This window comes from Diceros bicornis, chromosome 35 (assembly GCF_020826845.1).
Source record: "Diceros bicornis minor isolate mBicDic1 chromosome 35, mDicBic1.mat.cur, whole genome shotgun sequence".
Lineage (NCBI taxonomy): Eukaryota > Metazoa > Chordata > Mammalia > Perissodactyla > Rhinocerotidae > Diceros > Diceros bicornis.
The window spans coordinates 26751148-26770791 of NC_080774.1; the positions used below are offsets into that span (position 1 = coordinate 26751148).

A 19644-nucleotide genomic window follows, 5' to 3' on the forward strand; every position below is an offset into this window, starting at 1 on the left:
CCTCCCAACTCCTCCTTTTTCTCTTTAAAAGCAGCTCCCTTCCTTTGTTTCCAGACTTGCCTATCATTTGCCACATCATGCACATCCCAAATTGCAATTATGTTTGCTATTCCTGAATAAACTCATTTTGAGGATGAAATAACTGGGGAATTTGCTTTTTATGTTGACAGTACTCAGGTCTGCATGCTGCCCTCTGTGGACAGGTCAGAGGACACACACTGATGTCAATGTGTACAGTTCAGGTGTGTAGGTTCTGCAGAACTAGGTACCCCCTCCCAGAACAAGGAGTCACAGGCAGAGCTGAGTCTAGTGAGACAACGGGGATGAGATGACAGCATCACAGATCTGGAGAAGCACAAAGTCATTCTGCCGCAGTTCTGCTGAGACAACTCGTGATGTCTCTGCTGGAGAACCAGGACCGCGTGTCTTTTCCTAAAGACCTAGTGATCAGAACAGTAGGCTAGGAGGATGTGCCCTTCTATGACCTGTGCAAAGGGCACTGCATCTGTGAGTTTGTGTGCATGCGTGTGTTTGTGAATGTGTGTGTATTTTGGTGTGACTAGGAAGTGTTGTCAATGTCAAACCTCCCAAACTCAAGACTTTCTGTTTCCATAACTTTCCTCTTTCCCCTATTCCAATGTCTTTGCTTTATATTCTGCATAAGAAAAATGATTAAGGCTATTAACAGGAGGAGGAGGAGGAAACATTCATATGTACTTAATGTGTATCAAGCACCATCCAAAGCACTTCATATTTATTAACTTGTTTAATCACAAATCGTCTATGAACAAGCATTCTCATTATCACCCCGATTTACAGATGGAGAAGTTGAGGCCTGGAGGGATGAGCAACCTGCCTGAGGTTAGAACTAGAAAGTGGCCGAGCCAGCAGCAAACCCAGGTCTTCTGACCAGAGTCCCTGGTCCTCACCACCATCCTGTGGCCTCTCATTGTGCTTTCAAAGCTGACACTTGGCCTTTCTTTAAGAGGTGAGAAAGTTTTCTTTCCTATTTCAAAAGGAAATAATTGATATTGTGACTTTGCCTTGCAGCCCTGTGCAATCGAAATAAATTTTGAACAACATATGTAATTGAAAATTCTCCAGTAGCTTCACTTAAATATGAAAAGAAACAGGTGGAATGACATTTCTTAATATATTATGTTTAACTCAACTATTTGAAAATATTATCATTTCAGTATGAATTAAATATGCAAAATATTGATGTATTTTACACTAGTTTTATTCTAAGTCTTTTAAAACTGATAGGTATTCCAGAGCGTCCCTACCTCTGTCCACAGAGACCTGTGTTTCAGTGGGACACACAGATTTCAACACCGTGAAGATCTGAGTGCTCTATAGGACAGACTCGAGGAGGAGGGAGCCCCTGAAAACAGAAGACAGGGTGGTGACAGGAGGCCCAGGAGCACTGGGATGAGGGAGGAACAGGACATGGGGCATGGTGAGGGGCAGGCAGGGAGAGGCTGACAGGTCAGGCTCTGAGGTCAGTCTCCTGGATTGGCATCTTGACTCACTCCTCACTGTCTGGGGGACTTTGGGGAAATCATTTAAACTCACAATGATGGCTCCCTCCTCAGCAGACTAGAGGAGAAGGTGACCTTAAGCAGAGGGCTCCTGGTGGGTTATTGTGATGTCTGGTTGAGGGGGTGCATGTCAACACTCACCAAGGGTCTGGCCTCTGTTGTGGGCTCAGAAAGCATCACTGTGGTGAACTAGCTGTGCATGTAGGATGATGTTCATTCTGGGGGCAGCAGGGGGCACTTTGGGTCCTGGTGCAGGACCCTAATAGGTCCTAGTCCCCTGGGCTGTGCTCAAGCGCAAAGGGCATGACTGATGCTTCCTTTGCAGACACTTCTATTGGGTAGAATCAACCCTCCACTCTGAAACCTACACCTGGACCTTCTCCTGACCTCAAAATTACCAGCAGGAGGTTCTTAGGCTCAGGGCTCAAACAAGAGTTCAGTCAGAGAGAGTGGAGAACAGATGTACATTCAATGCTCCTCCCTTCTTGAGCTGCAGGAAGAGAGGATGAGACTGGAGCTTGGAGAGGCCAGTCCAGCTGGGCAGCCTCAGGGCACAGCCCCTGGAAGCCCCCCCACCATCGACTGGGTTCACTTCCTGCCTCTCATTTTCTCCACAGGTCAGAGACTCCAAGGTCACTCAGGAGTCTCCCTCCCTGACATTTCCCTCCAAGCAGAGTTCCCAGGGACATCTGACCAGCCTTGGCACATTCAGCATCATTTTTGCATTTTCTGTTTCCGGGTCTCTGTGCTCTGCTTGTACGGACTCAGCCCCCATCTGCATGTGCCTCACTGTGAGCCTCGGTCAAGTTCTCCTGCACCCTGAGCAGTGAGCACAGCACCTACACCATTCACTGTATCAACAGAGACCTGAGAAGGCCCCTAGCTATGTGATGAAGGTTAACAGTGATAGATGTTACACCGGGGGGGACAGGGTCCCCAACCACTTCTTGGGCTCCAACTATGGGGCTCACTACTACTTAACCATCTCCAACATCCAGTCTAAGGAAAAGGCTGAGTATCACTCTGGTGAGAGCCATACAGTTGATGGACAGGCAGGGACGCCACACAGGCACAGACAAAGGGGAAGAAAGGCCAAAACCTCCCTCCCTCTTCCCCATGGGGACTCAGGGTGAGCTGCTTCCTGTCTCTCCCTAGGACGCTGAGACTTTTGACTCTTCTTCTTGCAAACTCCATCATCGTGCACCTCCTCCTCAAGAGACCACTAAGAAGAGACTGATGCAGGTCAAAGTTTAGGTCATTTTGACAACATAACATTCTGTTTTCTCTGCTACAGGCCTCTGAGGACACAGCTGGGAGAGACCAGAGCAGCCCAGGCAGGGCAACAACCCTCAGAGAGTCATTGGCCTAAGATGACTGTATCCCCAAAAGAGCCCTCGGGTCCTGTGCTCCCCTCATGGGCCTCTGCTCAGGACAGGAACAGGATCTCAGGGTTCCAGGGGTGACCCTGGAAGTCATCTGCAGCTAATGTCCTGACTCCTGGTGCACCATGGTGTACAGCAGGACTTCTGTCAGGGTTGAGGGTTCAGCAGGAGGCACTTGGCCCTCAGGGGAGGAAGAACACAGAGACCTGAACCCCGTTGTGCATGCTGGGCTGCAGCTCCAGAACTTGCTTCTGCTGGAGAGAGCTGGCACAGCAGGGACGCTCCCCTTCCTGCTGGCAGCCTGCATCTCATGACCTGTGCATGTGGCAGGATTGAGGCAGGGCCCCCACCCCATTCAATAGGATCTGAAGAGCACACCCAGCATCGGAGCTCCTGTACGTTCTACGGTGATTCTGGCTGTGACTGCTTCACAAACCAACATCCATCTCCACCCTCATCCACTCTCTTCATCTCCTCCTGTCCTCGGGGTGTGTTCTCTGGTTTATCTAGACTTCCTGCACACTAGTCTGTACATGAGAGTTTGCTGATGGGAAACTTCATCTACTACAATTTATTATTCATTTTTTATTGAGTTATAATTTACATACACTAAAATCCACCCTTTTTAGTGAGCAGTTCTTTGAGTTTTGATAAATGCATGCAGAGGTTTAAACATTTCCACAATCACAATTTATAACAGTTCAAATTCCCCAGACCTCTTGGTAGTCACACCCTCCCGCCAGCCCTCACCCCACAGCTCCTGATCTGCCGTCTGTCCCTATACTTGGGTCTTTGCAAGAACGTCATACAAATGGAATCATGCGTGGTATCCTTTTGGTTCTGGCTTCTTTCACTCAGCATAATGCATTTGAGATGCATCTACATTGTTGGATGTTAATAGTTCATTCCACTTTTGTTGCTGAGTAGAATTCTTTACACGGATGAACCACAGTTTGTTTATCCATTCTCCAGTGAAGCAACATTTGGGTTGTTTCCAGTTTCCACTCTTTCACAATTTCACAGGAAACCTTTATAACATTTGTTATTGTTTTTTTTTTTTTTTGTGGACATAGGTTTTCATGATGCTGGGGTAAATCCCTGGGAATGGAATTTCTGGGTGAGATAGTAGGTATATGTTGAACTTTCCCAGAAACTGCCAAACTGTTTTCCAACATGGATGCTTGATTTTGCATTTTCATTGCCATCAGGTGTTTATGAGACCTCCAGTTTTTCCACATCTTCATTATCATTAGATTGTCAATTTTTTAAGCCATTATAATGTATCTGTAGTGGTATCTCATAGTGTTTTTAATTTTCGTTTCTTTAGTGACATGTGATGTTGAGCATCTTTTCAGGTGCTTATTTGTCATCTCTGTATTTTGTCTGGCGAAGAGTTTCAGTGAATCTTTGCCCACTTTAACATTCAGATCTCTAGGTGACTTGTGTGTATGTGTGTTTAGATCAATATGATTTTATGACATGACCAGGCTCAATTTACACCATGCCAGTCAAGATAAAAAAAAACAGTTCCGTCTCCACAAGGATTCCTCGTGTTGTCCCTTGATAACAACATAGGTCTCCTCCCACCAAGGTGTCCTTCGCTGACACTAACCCCTGGCATCCACTAATTAATTCTGCATTTCTATAATTTTGCCTTAGCAGACATAATATATAGAAATAAAAAATAGAGTACTACAGTATGTAGGCTTTGGGATTGGCATATTTTACTCTGCATAATACTTCTACATTATCAAAATTTTTGTGTCTTAAGAGTTCATTCCTTTTTCATTGATGAGTAGTAGTCCATGGTTCCAGCGTACCAAACTCTATTTTTCCATTGCCCATTGAACATCTGGATAGTTCTCACTTTGGGGCTATTATGCATTAGGATGTATGACCATTTCTGTATAGTTTCTCTGAGAACATATTTTCATTTTTCCGAAACAAATGCCCAGGAGTTCAATTGCTGGGATGTAGAGAAATCACAAGTTCAGGTTTTTAAGAAGTTGCCATACTCTTCTGCAGAGTTGCTGTAACACTTCACATTCCAATTAGCAGGCATGAGTGATTAAGTTTCTCCAAATTCTTGCCAGCATTTAGAGTTGTACTACTTTTTGTTACGGCCATTCTGATAGTTACTTAGGGATATCTCTTTGTGGTTTTCATGTGCATTTCCCTCACGGCTAAGGAGGGATATCTTTTCAAGTGGTCTTTGCCATCTCTGTATCCTCCTCCATGAAATGCATGTTCTTGTTCATTGCCCATTTTCTGAATGGATTTTATATTTACCATTAAGTCTTGAGATTTCTTTGTATACTCTATACACTAGTCCTCTATTAGATTTGTGATATGCAAATATTTTCTGCCATTACTTGTTATTTTATCATCTTTAGACACTAATATTGATGAGGTTCAATGTATTAATCTTCTCTTTAAAAATCACGCTTCCGATGTCACCAAAGAATTCTTGCCCAGTCCTAGATCCCAAAGATTTCTCCTACATTTTTCTCATAAAACATAAAAAAGGATTGCCTGAGAAGTATATGAGCATTTTCTCTGTATCTGATCATGAATTCTGGCCTCTCATACAAGAGCATGACCACTGTCCCTACAAGCTCCTGCTTCAAGCACTGCCCAGGCCACCACCATGGATGACCCATCATTAGACAGCGTGAATGAGGGGTTCTCCACAAGCTCAGAGAGGAAGCCCAGGGCACAGACTGAGGTGTGTGTGCATGTGCTGGGGGCAGGGGGCAGCACTTTCTCACTCAACAGGCCTTGGGAACGGGGCCCATTTTCACAGCATCCTTTAAGCTGAGTCCTTTTCTACTCAACAGGGAGACACTCAAGAAGGCCACTAAAAGGAAAGAAGTAGATTTGCATTTCTTCAGAGAATAAGAGAGGCTTGAGGCAGATCCCCAGCTGTAGGCTCAGAGGCAGAGCTCTGGGGCATCTCCACCATGGCCTGGACCCCTCTTCTGCTCCCCCTCCTCACTCTCTGCACAGGTGCTGCCCCTCAGGTCTCAGCCCCCAAAGAAACCAGGGAGCAGCCTGGCCCTGACCTTCAGCTCTGCAGAGGGGAGGCTGCAGGGTGTGTGCCCTCTGGGAATGAGACCCTCATCCTCACACTCACCTCTCCTTTCCTCTCTTGCAGGTTCTCTGGCCTCTTCTGAGCTGACTCAGCCTCCTGCGGTGTCCGTGGCCCTGGGACAGATAGCCAGGATTACCAGCCAGGGAGGCAGCTTTGGAAGCGATTATGCTCACTGGTACCAGCAGAAGCCAGGACAGGCCCCTGTGCTGGTCATTTACAGAGATAACAAGCAGCTCTCAGGCATTCCTGACCAATTCTCTGGCTCCAGATCAGGGAACACAGCCACCCTGACCATCAGCGGGGCCCAGACAGAGGATGAGGCTGACTATTACTGTCAGTCTGGAGGTGCTTACAATTCTGAAGTTCACAACGACACACACTAGTGGGGAAGTGAGACACAAAGCCCTTTCCCATCTGTGTCACACTCTCCTCCAGCCCCAGGAGGACTGTAGGCAGAGCCATGAGCTGGTCTGTCTCAGGTCCCCAGATCTGAGATCCCCAGGCTGCCCTGCCCCCAGGCAGGATCTGCAGAGGGTGGATCAGGGCTGGATTGGTGACTGACAGGATAAGGCTGCCATGGTCTTTTCCTGGCTGTTGTATATGTTGGGGACAGAGGGTCTGGACAGAGGAAAGATGGAGGAAGAAATCCTTCTTGTGGTAGTTATCTCAGGATTTCCATATGGAAGTGTCTGGGCCTCTCTTTGACCCATGTGTCCTGTGTTAGTCCCCAGAACTGCTGAGATTCAGCTGGTACTCTGATGTCCCCTGGCTAACATGGCAGCCTTGGATTCTGAATGGAGCAAACTATGCTGTGGACGTTGCTGTGTCCACCTACATCTGCCCTTCTGGCCTGACACACCCACCCACTGTTGCTGGGAGCCCCTGGCTGCTCACTGCTGTGCCCTCACTAGGATGAGCCACTGTCTGGAGAACTGTCTCCCTCAAGCTTTTGCCCCTCTCTTAGTGTGACTCAGGTCCCATGGCTGCCTGATGCCAAGATACCAAGGTCTTGTCTCAGTCCAGGATGACCTTGCAGGGCCTCCCAGCTGAGTCTTCAACTGTAAGCACATGGCAGGTCTTCCCAATCTTGCCTCCATTCTTCATCCCAGAGACATCACCCCAAACTCTCCTGCATGCAATTCTCCATGTCACAGTGCTTCTGGGGAGCCAAAGAGAAAACAGAAGCCTAGAGGGAAGAGTGTGGTAGAGGAGAGAGCTGCACAGAGAGAGAACCCTGGAGTTCTGCACATGTTCCTAAGAGGACTAATGAGTCATGTGTGGGAGGAAACTGCATGAGGTTAAAGAAAGAACCACCCAGAGATGCTAAAGGATCATTCTGGAGGCTCACACTCACACAATCACATAGTGCTTGTTCCCCAGTCAGAGGGGAATGCTCCTAGTTAAGGAATCAGGTTGACTAGTCATGACAATTTGCCTCAGTCGTGGGGACCATTAACCCCAGACTAAAGGCTGCTCTGTTGCGACCTAAGAAAGTGCACAGGCATGTTGAGAAAGGATAGATCTGTGTCCAAGTAACTTTATTGAATCCCAAAATAAAAAACAAAACAGAGAAGGAAATATGAGTATCCAGGACCCAATAAGGAAAAACTCACAATAGCTGGTGTCATACCAAAAATTTCCTACAAAGAACCAAGAAAACATGAACCGTAATAATTACAAAAATCCTTTATTCCAAAATGGCCCTAAATTGCCAAGATGTTATAATTTGTATACAAGGATAGAAAAGCAATTATTTTAACTATATTTCATGTGTTCCTGAGGGTGGAGGAAAGATGGAACATGTTAAGTGGTGACATATACTCATACACACTGGTACACATTGATCTCCTAGCACTGCTTTAGAAGCACCATATACATAATATATAAATGATCTCAAATCAGTAATGTAACAGTCTACCCTATGATACTGTAAAAAGAAGAGAAAACTGATACAAAAGAGGGAGAAGGGATTAAATTATAAAGATAGAGGGAAAATGAAGGAAAGAAATGGAACCCTTGGGGAATATCAACAAAATTAAATGTTACTTCTTTGAAAACATCAAAGATATTGACAAACCTTTAGCTAGGTGATCACAAATAAAAAAGCAAATTATTAAAAGTGAGAAGTAGAGAGGAGATGTTACTACTGACACTACAGAAATAAAACAAGACTTTTAGGTTGTGAGAGGATACTATAAAAAACTGCATGCAAAAAACTTAGATGAAATGTACATATTCTTAGAAAGACACAGATTGCTAAAACTGACTCAAGAAAAAATAGAAAACCTCATGAAGTCTGCAATAAGGAAAGAGATTAAATTAGTAATCAAAAACTACCCACAAAGAAAGACACAGACACAGATGGTTTCACTGCAGAATTCCATCTAATATTTAAAAAATTACTACCAAGTTATTCACAATTTCTTCCAAAAAATTGAAGGGGATGGAATACTTACCACCTCACTCTATGAGGACACTATTACTCTGATACCAAAACTAGATAAATAGATCACAAGGAAAGAAAAGTATAGATCAATAACCCTTATGTATATAGACACAAAAATCCTCTAAAATTACTACAAAACCTAATCTAGCAACATAGAAAAAGGAATACACACCATGACCAAGTGGTATTTACTGGAGGAACGCAAGGTTGTTTTAACACCTGGAGATCAGTTAACGCACTTATTCATAGAATAAAGGACAAAAGAAAGGATCTTTTCAGGAGTCACAATGTTTTCATGCAGCACATATTGTTCCTGGTTATGTTTCTAATCCTATTACAGCATCAAGCAGGCGAGATTGCAGGCACAGAGAAGGAATCAGGGGTGTTATTCCAAGCAAAGAATCTGGATGTCCCGTACCCAATGTGAAGATATTGATGGTAAATGATAAAGGAGTGTAATTCCCTGTTTCTGAATGTTGTGCTGTTCAGATGCCACTTCCTAGACACGGGATATGGGCACAGAATGAAAAGATGACTAGGATTTAGGCATTAGTGACGAGAAGGGTCACAGGAAGGGTTTCAGTCAGAGAGAAAAAAACGTATAGTAACTAGAAGACAGAAGAGAGCATGATGTGTGAGAAAGTAGGAAAGTCCAGATCAACTGGAGCTGAGTGAGATCAAGGAAAGAGCAGGAACCACCTATTTCTGTCTGGACCTCCCATTAGGACATCACCCCCACACACACCACCCATGTGGTTGTGAAAAAGTCTATTCTTCAATATTTCCCGACATCATTGCAGGGTCTACAATCTGAATCAAGCTCAGTTGACAAGGCCAAGGCAGTTAAGCCCCAAAACCCAGGCGGCCCAGGAAGGACTTGGGGAGACAATCAGGAGGAAGTGAGCGTTTCCGTGGTTACCTAGACCAGAGCTCCTGAGACTTCAGTGAGCACACAGTCCCATGGGGGTCTCCACAAGATGCAGATGCAGCTGCAGCAGGTCAGGGTGGGGCCCAGGAATCTGCATGTCTAACAGCTCCCAGGGGAGCCTGTGCTGCTGGTCCTCCAAGGGCCACAATTTGAGTGGCTTCACTCCTGCTCACCTACTACTCACCGCTCAGGTGAGAGTCACCACAGGAAGGCACAGTCGTGAAGCACAGGGGACCTGCTCTCCCTCCCTCTCAGACTTCCTGTGGTCTTGGCCCTGCACACAGCTCTGTCCACATTTCTCCCTCCCATCAGAGTTGGGCGTCCAATATGTCCTGACTTAGCCTCCATTGGTATCTGGGGCTCCAGGACAGATGGTCTCCATTACCTGTGCTGAAGCTGCAGTGACACTGATGGTTACAATTGTATCTCTTGGTACCAACACCTCTTTGCACAATCACACATAACTGAAAATGGCTTCATGAATCAAACCTCTCAGACCCCAGACTCCAACTCTGGCAGCACAGCCTCTCTGAGCATCTCTTGGCTCCAGCACAGCCATGAGGCTGATTATTATTGCTGATTATTATTGCTATGTAGGGTGGGGAGGGGGACTCATTCCCACTGTTTATTAGTGATGAGAAAGTGAGACCAAAACCATCTTGGGCTGGCCCTAGTCCCCTCCCGCCCCCTGGTCTATTGTCAGCTCCCCTGGGTGCATCATTTTCCAGGTTCAAGGCTGAAGAATTGAGGTCCACTCCTCCCTCCCACCACTTGACAATGCACGTCTTTGGGAGCAACAGCTCATTGAGGCCACTTTGGAACAGTGCAGGGGAGTTATCTTGAGATCCTGCCTCTGGATACTGTTGTCCACCCCATCCTGGAATGGGGGCCTCTCTGTCCAGCTTTTCAGATCTGTCCTCTCTTCTCATTACCAGGAAGAGGAATGTGGAGTTGTTGACCCTGGCCAGATGTGCCTGTTACCCAAGGAAGCAGACCCTGGGGGATTCTTCCATCCCATGTGAGGTCAGGCTTTGTCTGTCACCAGCAGCCTTGGAGCCCTGAAGGAGTCATGGGTCCTATCATTAAGGATGCTTCGCTCCTCCTCATGAATCCCTTTCTCCTCCCCATGGCTTTTTTTTGGCTCCCTGCCCCTCATCAGCACTCCCAAGCATGCAGAACCTTATCAGGTCAGGACAAGTTACCCTTCAAGGTTCTGTTTAAAAGTCTCATCCTCAAGGAGACCATCCATGACATAAAGACGAAGTGAGATACTTTTGCCAAATGTTCTCACAGGACCCTGTGTTTCCCCTCCTGCAGCTCTTAGCACATGTCGGATCTCATTTATACCTTTGTGATACTTAAACTCAGTTCTTAGAGGGAGAGACTGTGCACAGGGCCCAACAGAGTACTGACTCTAAACATTTACAGTCATGGTCATAACTCATTGGAAACTACAGAATGTTCTTGTGGGATAGGACAAGGCTCTGGAACCGTGTACATCACTCCTTGCTATGATCCTAGAAGGAGCAGGCAGGGGGACAGAGGGGTCTTAGGTTACAGGAGAGACTGTGCTGCCTGGGGACTTGAGACAGGCTCCTAAGAGGACAATCCACACTTAGGGGACGGAAGCACATGGCAGGAGGCCTCTCCCCAGGGGTTGTGATCATAGAGACAAAGCAGCTGGAAGGAGCCCAGCCCTGCTGCCAAGGCCCTGAGAGCAGAGTTCTAGGGGTGACTGAGTTAGTTTGCTAAGGTTGCTGTCACAGAGCACCACACACTGGGAGCTGAAAATAGAGATTTGCTGTCTCACAGATCTGGAGTTAAAAGGTCTGAGATCAGGTGTCAGCAGTTGGTTTTCTGTGGGGTGTGAAGGAGAATCTGCTCCATGCCTCTCTTCTAGCTTCTGGTGATTTGCTGGCAATAGTTGCTCTTCCTTGCTTTTAGATTTTGCCTCCATCTTCACATGGCGTTCTCCCTTGTGAGTGTTTTCAAAGTTCCACTTTTCTAAGGACATCTGTCCAATTGGATTAAGGTCCACCCTACTCTAGTATGACCTCCTCTTAAATTAACTAACTACATCTGCAATGGTCCTATATCAATGAGGTCCTATTCAGGCATATAGGGGTTAGGACTTCATTATATGGATTAGAGAGGGAACACAATTCAACTCATAACAGTGTATCTGCCATGGTTGGGCCCTCCCTTCCATTGGAGGGAAGCTTGTAGGTGCACATCTCTGCTGGTTGTAGGGACACCACCAAGCTCTCAGGGATTCAGGTGGGGCATGAACTGACAGCCTGGAAAGACGCCTGACCATCCCCTAAATAACCCATCTCTTCAGCCTGATATTCATGCTCCATCCATAGTGAACAAATCTCTGACATGTGAGAAGGGTGGCTTCCACAGTCTTCCAGTCAGGCCATAAGTGAGACAAGAACCCCATTTCTTCAGTGAGGGTGGTTCGTTGGCAGCTGCCTTCCTGACGGAGTCCCTGGACATCAAGCTGACCTGCTTCTCCTCCAAGTGCAGGTCTTGTTCTTCCACAACCAGCTCAGCTCTGCTGTGGACATGGCATTCATAAGAGCCATTAAACTCCCCCATGTGTTCTCTGGACTGACCTGAGGGATCAGTGTGAGGAACCTGTGCTCTCTCTGCCCACTGTCCCTTCCCTCCAGTGACACCAGCCCAGCCCTGAGGCCCATCAGTCCTCACCTGCCCTCTGTGGAATTAAAAGAAACCTTAACTAAAAAGGAGTCAGGAAGGCCTGTGGTGGGAGCTCTCACACCCTATCATTCCTCACCAATCACTCCAAACAGGAAGAGGGGTGCTTGTATCTCCAACAGGAAGTACAACTACTTTACTACTGAAGAAGATTTCTCTCCACACCTGGCAACAGCTCAGCCAATGAGAAGCCGTTGCCGCCCTGAACTGTTACTTCCCCTCAATGGACTTTCCTTTTGAACAGCCCCTCCTTAATCCCCCTTTTCCTCTTTTCCTTGCCTCCTTTGTTTTCTGGACTTGCCTATCTTTTGCCATAGTATGTGCATCCGGAATGGAAATTCTTCTGGCTATTCCTGAATAAACTCATTTTGAGGGTAAAATAACCAGTGAATTTGCTTTTTAAGTTGACACCACCCTAGTCTGCATGCTGCCTCTGTGGACAGGTCAAAGGACACACAGTGATGTCAACGTGTTCAGTTCAGGTTCTCTGTTTCTGCAGAACTAGGTACCTCCTCCCAGGATGAAGAGTCTCAAGCAGGGCAGAATCTAGTGAGACAACAGGGATGAGATGACACACATCACAGATCTGGACAAGCATGAAGGAGTTCTGCAGTAGTTTTGCTGAGACATCACATGACATCACTGTGGGAGAACCAGGACCACATCCCTGGGTGCAAAGGCCTAGTGATCAGGACAGGAGGGTGGGAGGATGTGCCCCCCATGACCTGTGAAAAAGGCAGTGCACCTGTGAGCTTGTGTGCATGTGTGTGTGTGCATGTGTATTTTGTTGTTGCTAGGAAGTGTTGCCAATACCAAATGTCCCAAACCCAAGACTTTCTGTTTCCATAACTTTCTTCCTTCCATTATTTCTTGTCTTTGCTTTATATTACATATAAGAATGAGGATTAAGGATATTAATAGAAGGAGGAGGAAACATTCATATGTGACTAGTATGTATGAAACACCTTCAAAAGTGTGTTTATTTTAATTTGTTTAATCACAATCCTCCATGAACTAGCGTTCTCGTTATCACCCATTTTACAGATGGGGAAGCTGAGGCCTGGAGGGATGAGGAACCTGCCTGAGGTCAGAACTAGAAAGTGGCCGACCTGGCAGCAAACCCAGGTCTTCTGACCCCAGAGTCCCTGGTCCTCACCACCATCCTGTGGCCTCTCATTGTGCTTTCAAAGCTGACACTTGGCCTCTCCTTGAGGTGCAGAGAGTTCTCTCTCCTATTTCAAAAGGAAATGACTGATATTGTGACTTTGCCATGCAGCTCTGCCCAATAGAAAAAAAAATTGAAACATATATGTAACTGACAAATTTCCAGTAGCCACTTTTGAAAAATGAGGTGTCACAGACGGAATTTTTTTCCATAATATATTTTGTTTAACTCAGTTGAAATAATTTCATGTCAATAGGAATTAAATAAAATATGCATATTTTAAATTATTTTTATGCTACATCTTTGAAATGTGGTGGGTATGTCAGAACCACAGCACGTCTCCACTGGGACTACACACATTCCTGCTCAGCAGTTGTATGTGGCTTGTGTCCACCCTGTGGACAGAGCAGGTTAGATGGATGAGGTTTTCCTGGGGTACCTGTCCCTGCAGTATGTACTCACCGCCACCGGGGGGCGATGGAGGGTCCCATGATCCAGACCTCACAGGGGAGGAATGGCTGCTCCACTTTCCACCAAAACCAGGAATATTGAGGACGCCCAGAAGTGAGGGAATTTTTACAACACGTGTCCACACTACTTTTGTTCTTAAAGACAAGATGTTAAATACAACCACAATTTTAAAGATGAAAATGAGCTATCAACACACATTTTTATTATTAGTCAGTGTAATGAAGGACAATAGTCTGTGTGAATTTTTTAATAAATATTGCTGAAGCTTTCTCTTTAAGTGCAAAATCATTTCTATAAAGCTCATGACAAGTCATAAAGTAATATTTTGTGCATAGGAAGGCTGATCATGAGAAATAGTTTCTTGAACTTGATTGATCTGGCATTTTCCACAAAGAGATATATTTGCCTAGTGCACAAGCACTGATCACTTTTATAAAGGTCAGTTCTCCCCAGGATGTACTAACAAGTTCCTTCCATGTTGTAATGAGACCCCGAAGCAAAGGTGTCAGGACTGGCCTGCAGGAGTCACCAGCAGGGCCCCGTGGGGGAGACTCTGAGGGGTGAAGTGTAAGGAGTGGAGGCATCGAGGTGGGAAGGTGGAGAGGAGCCGAGTGTAACACGCTCAGAGGGAACAGTAGTGCACGTCTCTCAGGCATGTGGCCCTCGTCTCATCTTCAATGATCTCTTTAGACCAAACTCTGAGGTGTGAGCTCGTGGGTCTCCTGTCTGTGCACATGTATCAGCACAGCACTTCACACGTTATTTCTATGAACAACGTCTCCAGGATTTTGTCATCACATCCTCATCAGTACTGGGTTTGAAAATAAATAAATTTGTTCAAGATATTTGGTGAAAACGGCACCTTGCCAATCACGTTTATAAAAATTTTAAGGTTTCTGTTCCTACTCTCACAGTTGTCCAAATTCAATGGCCTTGACCAAGTTAGAAAAGGATCTTGATCCTAACTTGTCAGGAGATGAGCCTGACATGAGAAGCCTGACCAGCCATTCGAATTCCTCAACGTCCCACTGACACAGACTCCTGTGCTGTCCGTCATGGAGGGAGCAGAGGAAAGGTCCCCACGTCTGTCCATGGAGAGACTCTTGTTTCACCAAGACACACAGATTCCAACACCATGAAGATTGGAGTGCTCCTCAGAACAGAATCAGGGAGGAAGGCTCGTCTGAATACAGAAGAGAGAGAGGTGACAGGAGGCCCAGGAGGGCTGGGATGAGGGAGCAGGACATGGGGCGTGGTGAGGGGCAGGCAGGGAGGGGCTGACAGGTCAGGCTCTGAGGTCAGTCTCCTGGCCTGGAATCTTGACTCGCTCCTTACTGTCTGGGGGACTTTGGGGAAATCATTGAATCTCACTGATGGCTTCCTCCACATCAGACTGGAGGAGAAGTTAAGCAGAGGGCTGCTTGTGGGTATTATGCTGTCTGGTTGTGGGGAGTGCTTGTCAACACTCACCAAGGGTTTGACATATATTCATGGCTCACAAGTAGTCATTGTGTTGAGCCAGCTACACATGTAGGCTGACATTCACCCTGGAGACATCAGGGGGCACTGTGGGTCTTGTTTTGGGGACCCTAATAAGTCCAAGTCCCCTGGGCTGTGCTCAGGTGCAAAGGGTGTGACTGATGCTTCCTTTGCAGACACTTCTATTGGGTAGAATCAACTCCCTACTCTAAAACCCGCTGGCCCTTCATCTGACCTTGGCAAATTACCAGCAGGAGGTCCTTAGGCTCAGGGCTCCAAGAAGAGCTCAGACAGAGGGAATGGAGAACAGATGTGCATTCAGTGCTCCTCCCTTCTTGAGCTGCAAGAAGAAAGGATAAGACAGGAGCTTGGAGAGGGTAGTCCATCTGGGCAGCCTCAGGGCAGAGCTCCTGGAAGCCCCCCACCACGGAGTGGTTTCCCTTCTACCTCCTGACTCCCCTCTTTCCCACAGTTCAGAGCATCTCAGTGCATTCAGGGTTCTCCCTCTGCTGACGTTTCCCTCCAAGCACAGTCCCCAGGGACATCTGTCCAGTATCGGTGCATTCAGCATCATTCTGGTATCTTCTGTTTCCAGGTCTCTGTGCTCCGCCTGTGATTTTCTAGTCCCCATCTGCATCTGCTTCTCTGGGAGCCTCAGCCAAGCTCATCTGCACCCTAAGCAGCGAGCACAGCACCTACATTATTCACTGTATCAACAGAGACCAGGGAAGGCCCCTGGGTATGTGATGAAAGTCAACAGTGATGGAAGCCACAGCAAGGGGGACGGGATCACCAACTACTTCTTAGCCTCCAGCTCTGGGGTTTCCTATTAATTAACCATGTCCACCATGCAGTCTGCTGCTGCAGCTGATTATCACTGTGGTGAGATCCATACAATTGCTAGACAGGATGGGTAAGCCACAGTGACACAGGCAAAGGGAAAGTCAGGTCAAAACCTCTCCCTCCCTCTTCCTGATGGGGTGTCTGAGTGAGCTGCTCCCTGTCCCTCTCCAGGACTCTCAGACCTTTGACTCTTGTCCTTGTAATGCCCATCATCCTGAACCCCACCCAGAGAGATCACTAAGAAGAGGCTGAGGTAGGTAATATTTAGATCATTCTGATAACTTGACATTCTGTTTCCTCCTCCACAGGCCTGTGGGGATGATGCTGGCAGAGACCAGACCAGCCCAGGCAGAAAAACGACCCTTAGAAGTGGCTGATTTGAGATGACTGTGTCCACAAGAACCATCCTGCCCTGTGCTCTGGACTTAGGGCTCTGCTATGGGACAGGGAAACGGATCTCAGTGTTCCAGTGGTGACCCTGGAAGAAGTCTACAGCGTGTCTTGGCTCTGGGATCACCACGAAGTGGAGTAGGACTCCTGTCAGTGTTGATGGTTCAGCAAGAGGCATTTCACCACCATGGCAGGCAGGACAGAAACCTGAACACTGTTGTGGGTGCAGAGCTGGGTTCCAGGAGGAAATTAGGGTGCATTATAGGAGGTCAGAGCAGGACCAACATGAAGCACAGCTCTGGCTTCTCCAGCTGTGGTAGATTCTCAGCTTGTGGTGGCAATAATGGCTCCACTTCCTGCCCACAGGACTTTTCCAGGGACAGACCAGGACCATGTCCACTGGGACAGCAGCAGAGCATGGTGGGTGGGGGACTCTGAGGTGGAAAATATGCTGACTCCTCTGATTTCAGCTCTGTGGATGATCCACTTCAAATGCATTGGGAGGGGCAGGATTCCTGGACGTGCTGCTTTCCTCCATAGCTTTTCTGGAATCTGAAAAACAAGCATCTTTCACACACACCCACACATTGTGTGAAATGTTCTCTGGGCACTGTGTAACCCTGGTCTCTGTGCACTGACCTGAGCAGGGTCAGCTGGGGTGTCAGGGCTGAAACCCAGAACATCAGACTGGACCACCCCCACGTCTGATCTCTGAGATGGAAAGTCCAGGAGCTGCCCGTGGCCTGGATGACTCCCAAGTTGGCATGAGAGGAGGAGGTGGCTGGTCTCCCAAGGAGAGAAAGGACAGGGTACAGGAGAGGCAGGAGAAGAGATGGACATCAGGGCTCAGTCCTATAGCGACATGTGTCAGCCTGTGGTTGGCTGAGTCACAGGGGTCACAGAGCCATCTCCCATCCTCCCCACTCCAGTAAAGGGTTGATCTCTACAAGGGTTTGCAGTGACTTTGTCGGCAACAACGCCTCCTGTGGGTCCCTCCAGTGGAGAGTTTCTTCTACCACTTATCTTGTAGGAAAGGGATTTGGGAGGACTGTAGGGAAACAAATCCAAACCCCAGTGTGGACCAATCCACACCCATGTCCACATGGGCCTTGTGGTGCTAACAATATGGAAGACGGTCAGCTGTAGCCTGTGATGGACAGACAGAGGGAGAAACTGCTAGAAGTGATGACAGTGAATGGAAAAGAGAGGCAGATAAAGATCATCCCCTGTTGTGCTTAGATGGTGACCAAGCAGTGAGGGAGCTGCCACCTCAAAGCCTTGTCAGAGAGGCACCAAGGGCCGTTTAGAGGCCGTTTCTTATGTCAATTTTACGACAGGGTCAGGGTCTCATCAGATGCCACTGTCACCTCTTGTCATGTGAAAGTCACAGTGAACAGTGTGAAAGATGAGTGTCCCTTCATGTCCCTTCCATGCCCTTGTCCTCATAGGTGCCAGGTGATCCTGAGACCAGGAGTAACAGTTTATGTCAAAAGTACTTTTTGCTGTAATCTTAGCAGAGTCTTGAGGATGGACGTCATGCAGTGTCATTGTCACAGTTGGGGAATCTCTAAAGCCTGAGGGGCTATTGACAAATCAGTCCACGGAGCAGCTGAAACAGGTCACAGGACCTGCACGTGGAGGCACATTGGAGCTGATGTGGCTGTGAGTGGACAGGGGAGGCCATGTAGGTGGGCAGGAGTGAAAGTGTGCTCGAGGAGGGGTCCTTCCCCTCTGGCTCCTCCTGTGTCTCTCACTATCTGTCCTTGTGTGTCTCTGTCTGTCTCTTTCTCTCTCTCTGGAGTTTTCCGATTAGTCATATTCTAATTCTTCCAGTGTATCTTGATCCTTTGCTGATCCTTTTATATGCACTCTTTTCTCATTGTCTTTTTCTGTCCAGTTTGTTTGTGTGTGTGTGCGTGTCTTTATTCCTTAATGATCATGACACCAGCAGTAATGAAATCATTTGTGTCACTGCACTAAGATTCCTGTGTGACAACCAGGATCCCTGTCCCTCCTCTGTAGGATGGAGTCCTCATTCCCCCAGGCCCAGATGTTAGCAGCTGCAGCTCCATACTTGCTTAAGAGTGTATGAACATTTGTGTACAGTTTCTCTGTGAACATAAGCTTTCATTTTTCTGACCTAAATGCCCAAGGGTATAATTGCGCGTTGTATGGCAAACACAAGTTTAGTTCTTTTACGAAGCTGCCATACTCTTCTCCAGGGTGGCTGCACCATTTCACACTCCCATCAGCAAGCATGAGTGATTCAGTTTCTCCACATCCTTGCAGCATTTAGAGTTGTCACACTCTTTATGGCAGCCTTTCCGATAGGTATGCGGGATATCTCTCTGTGGTTTTCGTGTGCGTTTCCCTCACGGCTGATGAGGAACATCCTTTCACATGCTCTTTGCCATCTGTACATCCTCTTCCATGAAATGTTTGTCTTGTTCATTGCCCATTTTCTGAATGGATTTTACTTTTACTGTTTAGTTTTGAGAGTGCTTTATATATTCTATACACTAGTCATGAATTGGATATGCGGTTTGCAAATATTTTCTCTGTTACTTTTTTTAATTTTCTCTAGAAAGTTTTACACAGCAAAATATATTAATTTTGATGCGGTTCAGTGTATTCCCTTCCTTTTATGAATCATGCTTCTGGTGTCATCAAAGAAATCTTGCCTAACCCTAGACCTGAAGGATTTCTCCAATTTGTTTTCTAAAACATGAAAAAGGGATTGCTTGAGAGGTAGATGAGTAATGTCCCTGTATCTGATCGTGAATTCTGGCCTCTCATACAAGAGCATGACCACTGACCCAACAAGCTCCTGCTCCAACCACTGCCCAGCCCACCCTCATGGATGACCCATCACTGAGGGCAGGACCGAAGGGTTCTCCCTAAGCCCAAAGAGGAAGCCCAGGGCACAGACTGATGTGTGTGTGCATGTGCTGGGGAAAGGGGTCAGCACTTTCTCCCTCAACACCAGAGAGAGCTCTGAGGACTCAGGGATAAGCCTTGGAAATAGGACCCACTTTCACAGCTTGCTATAAGCTGACTTCTTTTTTACTCAGCAGGCAGACACCCAACAAGGCCACAAAAAGGAAGGAAGTAGATTTGCATTTCTTCAGAGAATAAGAGAGGGCCTGAGGCACATCCCCAGCTGTGGGCTCAGAGGCAGAGCTCTGGG

At 47.0% G+C, this 19644-nt stretch overlaps 1 gene segment (V, D, J or C); it reads left to right on the forward strand.

The window, feature by feature from the left end:
• Window positions 1–5883: 5883 nt before the first annotated feature.
• Window positions 5884–6397, forward strand: LOC131398587 (immunoglobulin lambda variable 3-25-like). The segment is given in 2 exon segments: window positions 5884–5929; window positions 6078–6397. Coding segments are annotated over 2 exon segments (366 nt in total).
• Window positions 6398–19644: the final 13247 nt, after the last annotated feature.